At 48.2% G+C, this 11,161-nt stretch overlaps 1 protein-coding gene across 1 annotated transcript in view; it reads left to right on the top strand.

The window, feature by feature from the left end:
• Positions 1-107: 107 nt before the first annotated feature.
• The window catches only part of HADHA (hydroxyacyl-CoA dehydrogenase trifunctional multienzyme complex subunit alpha), a 32,476-nt gene continuing 21,422 nt past the window's right edge, over positions 108-11,161 (top strand). The window contains exons 1-4 of the mRNA XM_081903945.1: positions 108-258; positions 6,595-6,636; positions 8,428-8,498; positions 8,796-8,929. Of these exons, the coding sequence (XP_081760071.1) occupies positions 174-258; positions 6,595-6,636; positions 8,428-8,498; positions 8,796-8,929 (332 nt within the window). The 5' untranslated portion in view covers positions 108-173. The remainder of the gene's footprint in view (positions 259-6,594; positions 6,637-8,427; positions 8,499-8,795; positions 8,930-11,161) is intronic.

Raw genomic sequence — 11,161 nt, 5'->3', positions numbered from 1 at the left:
CGCGAGGGGGGCGTTTTCCAGCAGGCATCGCCGCGGACACCCCTTGACGTAGTCAAGAAGCGCCGGGGCGTCGCGGGAGGCCCCTCCCCGCCCCCTGGGCCAGGGCCGCCCTCCGTCCTCGCGCCCGCCCGCCCGCCTCGCTCGCTCTCGCTCGACCTCCGCGCTCGGCCAAGATGGCGGCTGCTGTCCGGGCCATCGGGAGCCTCACGCGCTTCACGCCCGCCCTCAAGTACTGCCGGGCCCGGGGCTGCCGCTCAGGTGAGGCGGGGAGGGGAGGAGAAGGGGGCGCCCGGGCCTCGTCTCCCGGGGGGGGGGAGGAAGGGGACCCCCCTGGGCCCCGCTCCCCCCTCCGGACCCCGTTCTCGGCCCCTGCTGAGAGGAAGGGGGTCCCCTGAAGGTCATCTGCACCCCCCCAGCCCTTCCCCCTCCTCTTCCCTTCCAGGGCCAGAGCTGCCACCATCCATCCCCCTTTCTAAGGGAAATCCCCTTATTCCGAATAGGGTTCCTCGCAAGAAAAGGGCAAAGTTGACAGCTATGATTGTGGCCTCTTTATTCTTTTAAGAGGGATTCAAGGGAACTTACCAGGAACTGAGACAGACTGAATTGTGTAATAGTGAGAGCCTGCAGCCAGCTATCTGCTGTGCATGTAAAAAGGGGAATGTAAACTCTGCTCAGTAATGCAATTTAGGAAAGATATTAATAAAGAATATGTCCTCTCCTGCCACCCTGAACACCCCCACATTGGGGTCTGTCCCCACCCTAGAATCTTATGATGCTATCCCAGGGCATAGCTGTCAACGTTTACCTTTTTTAAAGGGAAATTCACTTATTCCGAATAGGATTCCTCGCAAGAAAAGGGGAAAGTTGACAGCTAGGCCTTCCACCCTCTTCCCTCCACCCTCCACCCCCGGAGCCCTGCCTGGGCTCCTCTCTTCCGCAACCACTTGCCGCCCAAAGGTGTCTCTAGCTGCCCTTTCCTGCTCTTTCCCCCCTTGTGCCTCCCCCAATGGAATCCTTAAAAAAATATATTATTAAAGATTTTGTTGATTTACAAAAGTATGTGCAATGTCTCCCCCCCCCCAATGTAACATTTTTACAAATCATTTTCATTTGTTGAGACATTAGGAAGGAAAGAGGGGGAGGGGGAAAGATGGGTGGGGGTGGAGTCGGGCGATGTTTCTGTTTCACTTACTATATGTAGGGTTTAGTATCAGCGTTGCTTGTGCAGGTTCTTTGCTGTTCGCTTGTGTTCCTTTGGTGGTGAGAGAGGTTGGGGTTGGCCTGGGGTGTGGCTGTTCATTTGTGGTTCGCTGTGGTGGTCTTTGTTTTCACGTGTGAGTGGGGTGGGTGGGTGTTTTGGATCAGGTTAGCCATATTGATTCGTATGCTGTTGGTGGATTTTTGTCATTGTCTTGTTGGGCTGTGTATGTGATAAAGGGGAGCCATACTGGGGTGAATGTGTCTTCTTCTATTTGTCCCCGTGTCAGTTTCAGCTTATTGGTTAATTTTCCTAGTAGGGCTGTTTCCCATACTATTTGGTACCATTGGTCCATGCTTACTCCCCCCCAATGGAATCCTAGAACGGTAGAGTTGGAAGGGACCCCCCTCAAAGGACATCTGGTCCAACCCACCCACCCCTGTGATGGGTCAGTGTACCTGGCTGCTAACCAGAAGGTTGCTGGTTCTAGCCCACCAGGATGCCTGGCTTGCAGGGGGTTGGACTAGATGACCCTCGAGGTCCCCTTCTAACTCGGCAATTCTGTGAATGCAGGAATCTCAGATAAAGCATCCCTGACAGATGGCCACCCAACCTCTGCTTTAAAACCTCCAAGGAAAGAGAGTCCTCCGCTTTTCAAGGTAGACCATTCCAATGTCAAAACAGCTCTGATTGTCAGAAGGTTCTTCCTAAGGTTTAGTTGGAATCTCCTTTCTTGCAACTGGAATCTGTGGGTTTGAGTCTACCCTCCGGAGCAGGAGAAAGCAAGCTTGCTCTCATCTTCCATGGAACAGCCCCTGAGATATTTGGAGATGGCTATTCTATATCTCAGTCTCCTCTTTTGTTTGTTTTATAAAAGTTATACACCACTTGATTGTAAAAAACGAAACTCAGAGTGGTTTACAAAAAGATAAAACGGTAAAATCAAGGAAAATATTACATCCCAGCTTTAAAAACTATGAGAGCTAGAATACTAAAACAGATTAGGATTATCTCAACTTTCTAAGCATCTGGATAGGCTTGCCAAAAAGAGTACAGTGAGGGTGTCTGCTTGATCTCAATGGGCAGGGAGTTCCAAAGTGCAGGCGCTGCTACTCTCGACAATCAAGTTCTTCCAGATATGGAATGGGTATTATTTGGTGCATGTAGTGATGCCAATTCTGCTGATTGAAGTGGCTGAGTGGGCACGTGTGAGTTAAGGTGATATTGTAGGTAAACTGGTCCCAAGTCAGTGGTTATCAAATGTCCCTCAGTGGAGTCCTCCAGAAAAGCCTCAGTGTTTAAACTGATCAGTTTAAACTGATCAGAGGTGGTGAGCCTGTCAGCTGTGGGCACCCAAATGTGGTGCTGAGCTGAGAGATTGAAACCTCTCAGCTCAGCACCGTGATGTGGTGACTGACTTTGCATATGTGCATGAGAGTGACAATTGGCCATTGGATGATTGAGCAACCCTTAAGTAGTAATAATAATAATTTATTATTTATACCCCGCCCATCTGGTTTTAAGTATGTCCTGTGGGTCAAAATCCTTAGCTTCTCCCATTCTAAAGAATTTGGGGACTCAGAGGGAACTGGGAGACCCTGAATTCATGCTACCGCTGCAGGATTATGGGACATGTAGAAGTGCCTCACTGTTGTATCAAACTTGAGTGCATTCTGGTCCAGCATCCTGTTTCTAATAACAGCCAGCCAGATACTTTTGGGAAGCTCATAAGCAGGGTTTGAAGGCTGCAGACCTTCCTGGCTGAATATCCCCATAAACCGAAAGGTTTACCTGGTGTTTCTGCTTAGCTGTCACAGCTAATAGCTGTCGGTAGGTCTTTTACCAATAGCTGCTGGTAGGTCTTTTACCAATGGATTTATGTAATCCCCTTTTAAAGCCATTCAAGAAACTCTACTATTCTGGGACCGGCAGTAAGGAATCATGTAGCTGGATCGGACAAAGCAGGTATATAATCCAGCTTTCCGTACCCAGCTGTGATCAGCCAGATTCTGCTGGAGAAAAGCATGAAGACAACAACTTCCTTTTCTGCCAGTCGAGTAGCCGATCCTTGGAACTGCACTTCCTCTTGACAAAAAAGATTAAATTCAGTTACAGCAGAGTGCTTTAGGATTGCTTGTTCTGGGAAAATGAAATTGACAGTATTTGCCTTGCATCAGAAAAACAGCATAGTGGGTGCCTGTCTAGGCTTCCTGGAGAGATCATTTCATCACTGAGACACCTCCATGTGTCCTTCAAAAGTGGTCTTAATTGTATGGGCAGAGTCAGCTAGCTTCCTTTCTAAATTTCATCCTTTTGTTATCTGAACATGCTGGGCATCTTCCAGGCCTTGGTTAACTGCAAATCGAAGGACATTTTTTAATCCTGTTAAATGTGTGCAGTCTCCCAGGTTTCCTCTGTACCCAGGCCTGTCTGTTTTTTTGTTGCAGTTGGATTTAAAGCCATCTCTTCCTAAAGTGCAACTTAAAAACAACAACTCTGTACTTCTGCAGAGTTTCTTCTAAATGGCAGTACAGTCGTACCTTGCATCTCGAACGACTTGCAAGATGAACGCCACAAATCTGGAAGTGATTGTTATGGTTTGCGAATGTTCTTTGGAACCTGAACATCCGTCACAGCTTCTGATTGGCTGCAGGAGGTTCCTGCAGCCAATCGGAAGCCACATCTTGGTTTCTGGACTGTTTTGGAAGTTGAATGAACTTCCGGAATGGATTCCGTTCACCTTCCAAGGTACCACTGTACAAGAAATATTTGGTGCTGCATGGGGAAGGCCCTTGATCTCCAGAGTTTGTATTTCGGGGAAAGGGAAGTTTCTGGAAAACAAGGTGGAGAGAAGGGTTGATGTAGTCATACCGAACGCTGTGTTGCAACATAACATTTGGCGATTGCCATGAAATGGCCTGCCTCTGGTCTGGAGCCTCTTCGTTCATTGTCAGGTTGCTACAAGCTCAGAAGCTGCTCTGGGCTTGAGCTGAATGGGATTTGCTCCTATGAGATGACTGATCCTCTTTCCTGCTATCTCGCATGTTTATAAGCAGCCAGAGAAGCAGTAAGCATTAGGAACCCTAAAAACAGTACAGTGGTGCCCCGCAAGACGAACGCCTCGCAAGACGGAAAACCCGCTAGACGAAAGGGTTTTCCGTTTTGGAGGCGCTTCGCAAAACGAATTTCCCTATGGGCTTGCTTCGCAAGACGAAAATGTCTTGTGAGTTCCTGCGGGTTTTTTCCCTTTCCCCCCCTTTTTCTAAGCCGCTAAGCTGCTTATCAGCTGATCCGCTGATAAGCCACTTAACAGCTGATCACTAAAAGCCGCTAAACCTAAGCTGTCAATGGGCTTGCTTCGCAAGACAAAAAAACGCTATACAAAGAGTCTCACGGAACAGATTAATTTCGTCTTGCGAGGCACCACTGTATAAGGCTTCTTTGTAGCAAAAAGGCACCATCTTGACACGTCTGTATTGTGTGACAGAGAAGGTCAGATTTTAAAATATTTGCTTTCAAGGTGGCAAGGGGGGCACTTACCACTATTGGGCCTGCCTAAAGGCTCATCCCTCCTGCCAACCTAGCAGTTCGAAAGCACATCAAAGTGCAAGTAGATAAATAGGTACCACTCTGGCAGGAAGGTAAACGGCGTTTCCGTGCGCTGCTCTGGTTCGCCAGAAGCGGCTTAGTCATGCTGGCCTCATGACCCGGAAGCTGTACGCCGGCTCCCTCGGCCAATAAAGCGAAATGAGCGCCGCAACCCCAGAATCGGTCACAACTGGACCTAATGGTCAGGAGTCCCTTTACCTTTAAAGGCTCACCCACACTGCTGCTTGACCTGTATTTTGACCATATTGTGTCCTGAAAAGTTCCCCAGGGTCCGACAGCTTTTCTCAATGTTCCCAGCTCTGCCTTACGGAAATTTGAAATTGCTTGCTGATCTGTTAACCAAAATCTCTCTTTGGGTTTTCTGTGTATCTGCGAAGATCCACTTCAGTGGGCAAGACTGGGTTTTCTCAAAAACAAAGAGGAAAGTTTTTGGACCCTGGGGGAATTAATCTGCACAGAAAATATGATTAAATATTATCGAAATTTGGGTGGAGCAAAAGTGTGGATGAGACCTTTGCTTGGTTTTTGTGATGTTGCTCGAGCGTCTGGGCAAGAAAGGGGCAGGTCTTTCACATCCCAATGAGCATTTGTGAGCCGTGCATTTTCATTTGCACAGAATATGTGAAACATAACTCTGGCGTCTTTCTGAGCTGGCTCTGCTCAAGATAGCAGGAGCCCTCCAGCTCCCCCAGAAGAGACTCGCTGGCAATTTCATCAGGTGCTGTGTCCAACCTCCAAAGTGCCGGCATTTATGGCCACGGCAGGATGTAGGTGAAAGGTCCTTTCCTTTCCACTCTGGAAATGTGGAGCAAAGGACATGGCGCACCTCCAGCTTTGGGGCTGGGTCACGTGACCGGCTTGCGCAAGGCAGCATATTTGGCCTCTGATGCGGTGGCTCCCCCTCCCCTCGGGTGGACTTGGGACCCTCTGGAAGGGGCTGCCGTGTCTTGTTAACACAATGGATAGATCAGATCAAGTTTCAGAGTTTCACTTAATAATTAGCAACGCTCAGACTTCCAGGTGTATGTTGGGAAGCCATGCTTGGAAAAGGCACATAGCAAACACCGGGAAACGCCAAGCGTGCCATGCTGGCTTGTGTAAAAATGTGCAAAGCGATGTTGAGTTTTCAAGTCCTTTAAACCAGGGTGGGTAAAAATCCATTGGGTTTTTCTGATTAAGTTACATTATAGTCCAAAGGCTATTCATCAGGAAATTAGGGTTTGTTTTAAGTTTTTCACCTGTGCCAAAACTCAGTCTAAGTTTTTTTTTAAAAAAAACAATAAAAACTTTAACAGCATCAGTTAACAAACATGGATACATATGCTATAATGTTACTGTTTTAGTTAAATGAATTGTTTAAATTGTTATTAAGGAAATGATTATTTTTCTCCTTCCAATAAAGTACAGCAGAAAAGTTGTCCAAATATAAACAATAATTTCATAATTATCTGTCGATATGTTTCTAATGGTATAACCAAATCAGTAATTTTTGATATAACTGTAAAAGCTACTCTGAAAATTTATTATTCCAGAAATGAAACCTTCATCTGGTTGTAAATATTAAGATGATACCAGCAAGAATGAGTCTTTTTGTAAAAAAACACGATTTAAATCAAGTCTTATTGACCAGTGATTTAAATCGATTTGATTTAAATCAAATCCACCCTGCTTTCAACTGAGCCTCATCACTCAAAAAGAGACTCTGCTTTAAGGCACCAGCAGGGATGGCAAATGTTCTGATTTATTTGAAGTTCCAAAGTAACTCCTGAAATCTCTCTCTGTCTCAGGTTACGCCTGCCGAAACCTCAGCACGTCCTCCCCTGTTAAGTGTAAGTCAGTTCTTGGGTCTGGTGGGGGTTGATGGCGATGACAGGGGTTCTGCCCTGGTTGAAAGAAATCTGGCAGAGGCAAATTAGCTGGGGGACGGTGTTTCAGGTTGCCTTTTTCACCCTTGTAGTAATAACAAGGAGACCATAGTGACTTCAGTGTAGTGGGGGTGGGGTGGGGAACCTTTTTGCCTCCAGGATCAACCTTGCAGGCCTTTTTTAAAAAATCATTTTTATTGATTTTCCAATTAAAAACAGCCAATCAACATATCCGCATCATAATCCAATTAAAAACAATAAACTAAAATTTAAAAAAAGACCAAATTGTAGTCCAAATTGTAATTATTAATTTTTCCAGGCTCCCCATAGTCTGGACCTCTGAAGCTATCTCCAGATCTTCATTCCTGCCTCTTCTCAATGTTTTCATATTTTCCGCCTTCTGATTCTCAGTCATGTCAAAAATCAAATGTCCTTTCATCCATCGAATACAACCTTGCAGGCCTAATTTGACAGGTGGATGGGGCCACCCACATGTCCTCACACAACACTGTTGTGATGTCACATGATTGACAGGTGGGTGCAGCCCCCCACCTCTCAAAATCCCCTCCATTGCCTTGCAAAGCACCCTTTGGAGCAATTGCCACCTCTCCTATCTCAAACAGCGCTTGGCTCTGCTTCTCCATTAAGTGGGTTTGTGCCAGCAGTGGCCCACGGTGATCTTTCCCTCTTCTGTCTCTCTGGGGAGCTGGGTGGTGGCAGCGGCAGTGAGCTCCAAAGGAGGTGATAACCAAAGAGGCTGGCACCCAGATGTGCCCATGAGCCTAAAATGGTTGGTGGCCCCTGTCCTAACTTTTGCTGAAGTCCTGCATGGAGAAATAATAAATATAGAATCATAGAATCTTAGAGTAGGATGGGACCCCGAGTCCAACCCCCTGCAATACAGGACTCTCAACTAAAGCATCCAAGACAGATGGCCATCCAACCTCTGCTTAAAAACCTCCAAGGAAGGAGAGTCCATCCCCTCCCAAGGGAGTCCGTTCCACTGCCAAACAGCTCTTACAGTCAGAAAGTTTTTTCGAAAGTTTAGTCGGAATCTCCTTTCTTGCAACTTGAAGCCAGTGTTTCAAGGAGAAAACAAGTGTTCCATCCTCTATGGGACAGTCCTTGAGATATTTGAAGATGGCTCTCATATCTCCTCTCAGTCTCCTCTTTTCCAGGCTAAACATACCCAGCTCCTTCAAGAGCTCCTCACAAGGCTTGGTTTGCAGACCCTTGATCACCTTGGTTGCCCTCTTCTGCACACCTTCCAGCTTGTCAACATCTTAAATTGTGGTGCCCATAATTGGACACAGTATTCCAAGTGTGGTCTGACCAAGGCAGAATAGGGTGGGATTATTCCTCCATTTGACCTGGACACTAGATGCAGCCTAGAATAGCATTAGCTTTTTTTGCTGCTGCATCACACGGTTGACTCATGCTCAGCTTGTGGTCCACCAAGACCCCTAGATCAGCCTTCCTCAACCTGTGGGCCCCCAAATGTTGTTGAACTACAACTCCCATCACCCCTATCTAGCAAGGCCAGAACTCAGGGATGATGGGAGTTGTAGTCCAACAACATCTGGGGCCTCACAGATTGAGAACCACTGCCCTAGATCCTTTTCACATGTACTGCTAGTAGGTCAGCTTCCCCCCCCCCCATCCTATATTTGTGCATCTGGTTCTTCCTAAGTGCAGAACCTGACATTTGCCCCTATTGAAATGTCCCTATAAATCTCTCTTTTTCCTCCGCTCCAGCAAGAAGCCATGTTAACTATGACATCAAAGGAGATGTTGCTGTCGTGCGCTTTAACTCTCCAAATTCCAAGGTAGGTGCTCCTGTCGCTTCCCTGTGGGCTCAAGCGGTTTAAACTGCGCAGAGAGGTTTAAAGGGGTGCCTGGGAGTCGTGGAGATAGAAAGGAGGGAGATGGTATGCCAGACCTAATAGAAGGGTGTGCTGCCGGCCGCTTACGAGTACATTTCAAAGCTTCAAGACATTTGGCATGCCACCGCCTTCCCAATGCTGTTCCATGTTGGCGAGGACAAGCAAGGGCCGTTCTCCTTCCAGAGTGGGAGCTTGCCCTTTGCCCGCCTCAGCTTCAGCGTGCCTGTTCATTTCCCCCAGGTCAACACTCTCTCCAGGCAGCTGCAAGACGACTTTTCCGCCGTAATGAACGAAATCTGGGCCAACGAGGCCGTCAGTAGCGCTGTCCTGATCTCGTCAAAACCCGGCTGCTTCATTGCTGGCGCAGACATCAAGTAAGTTCCACCAGGGCGGGAAGAGGGGTCCTGTTGGGTGGGAAAAGGGGCAAACTGGTCGTGTGCTTTGGGGCAGCCTTTGCCCGCTTGGTGCCCTCCAGATGTGCTGGGCTCCCATCAGCCACAGCCTCCCCTAATGGGAGCTGTGGTCCAGAACATTGGAGGTGCACCAAGCGGGCAAAGGCTGCTTTGGAAAATGGCTTTAAAATCTTTTCGGGTCTGTGGGCACATTTGCCAATGGGGCTGGCTGTTGTGGACACCACACACACACACACACACACACACACACACACACACACTGCAACCTGTTCTGCTGGCTTTCAAACCTCATTTCGGTGGAGGGGACTCTGCGGGTGTTGAGTTGTGGAAGTCAGTTGGTAGTTCACCACACCGCAACCTGTGTGTAAGCGGAGGCCCAGCAGAGGCCTCAGAGATTTCCTATTCCCAGCAGCTTCTTCCAGAGTTCCCGGTTAAGGAAAAGCTCCTCTCCCATACAGTAACACAGTGTTTATTGCTAACACTGTCACCACCCTAGTTGACGCTGCTGTGCCTAACCCACAGCCTCTCCCCCTGACTCTTGCAGATTCAGAGTCAGACCCCCAACAGCAAACAGGACATGAAAGACAAGACAAGCAACAGGACATAATGAAAGAAATGCACTACCTTCTTGGTAGTGGCGCCCACCTTGTAGAACACCTTTCCTTCAGATGTGAAGGAAATAAGCAGCTAGCCTATCTTTAAAAGACATCTGAAGGCAGCCCTGTTGAGGGAAGTTTTTAATATTTAATGCTGTTTTGTTTTTAAAACTTGATTGGTAGCTGCCCAGAGCGGTTGGGGAAACTCAGCCAGATGGGCGGGGTATAAATAATAAATTACCATATTTTTCGCTCTGTAGGACACACCCAACCATAAGACGCACCTTGTTTTAGAGGGGAAGAACAAGAAAAAAAAACTCCCCCTCTCTGCTCAGCGCCCCTTCAGTGAAGCGGCAGGAGAAACGGAGCCCCTTCCATTTCTTCTCCCGCTTGGCTGAAGGGGCACTGCGCAGCTCTCCCTCACTGCTGAAGCCAGGAGAGTCTTGCTCTCCCGGCTTCAGCGAAAGGAACCCGAAGCCTTCAGAGCGCAGCGCAAGTTCCCGCTGCGCTCCAGAGGCTTCAGGTGGCTATCCCTGAAGCCTGGAGAGCGAGAGGGGTTGGTGCGCATCGACCCCTCTCGCTCTCCAGGCTTCAGCGAAAGCAACGCAAAGCCTCCGGAGCGCAGTGGGAGTGCTCCCTCTGCGCTTCGGAGGCTTCGCGTTGCTATCGCTGAAGCCAAGGAGCCTGCATTCGCTCCATAGGACGCACACACATTTCCCCTTAATTTTTCGAGGGGGAAAAGTGCGTCCTATGGAGTGAAAAATACAGTATTATTATTATATTATTATCCCCGCCTGCCACTGCTTCAGATTGGAGCAGCTGCTGCCCTTGCCGTAGTTGGCTGGTGAAGGGTGCCTGTTTTGCAGAGCCTTGGTAACACAGAGGCCTATTTGGGACCCAGAGCAGTAGCTCCCGCCTCTCTTCTTGCTTACTAGCTGGTGGCAGGTAGTCCTGAGGTAGCTCTCTCTTCACAAGTGAGATGTTAGGACCCTGCAGGAATGAAAGCTGACTCTTGGGGAAATACCTCCAGAAAGGAAGTCCCCTGAGAGCTTGGGCCAGTTCACACTGTTAAAGTTTGTGGGTCGTAAATCCTTTGACCCAGGGAGTCTGCTGCAACGGCACTGCAATAAATTTGATTTATTTCCACTCTGACAAACTTCAGTGGCACCCACACACTTCCACTCGCGTGCTGCCACTCTTCTCAGTTGTCAGACGTTAGCAGAGTTCACACGCAGCGTAAAATCGCTTTGTGTCTGCGTGGTGTCTTCAATAACTCGAAACCAGTGCTTCTATCACGGAAAAGAAAAACCTACCGAGTCTAGCTGCATGCTTGCAGCTTTCTGCCTCTAACAAAACGAAACTACCTTGCTCACATTCTCAGACAGACTGATCTCTGCAGCCCCCAGAGAGCATAGATCATAGGAAAATGCCCGGATCATGTGGGCAGTGCACCCACTTAATAAGAACGCTTCCTGGAGTGTTAACTCTTAACTGTCCAGAACCACAACACACACATACACTCCCTCACATGCCCCAGGGTTTTGGTCAGCAGATCTGTGTTGCAGCAGAGAGGCTGATAAAGCAAGGAGACGGTTGC

The sequence above is a fragment of the Podarcis melisellensis genome, assembly GCF_964234715.1.
Source record: "Podarcis melisellensis genome assembly, chromosome: 3".
NCBI lineage: Eukaryota > Metazoa > Chordata > Lepidosauria > Squamata > Lacertidae > Podarcis > Podarcis melisellensis.
This window is presented reverse-complemented; position numbering and strand designations above follow the sequence as displayed.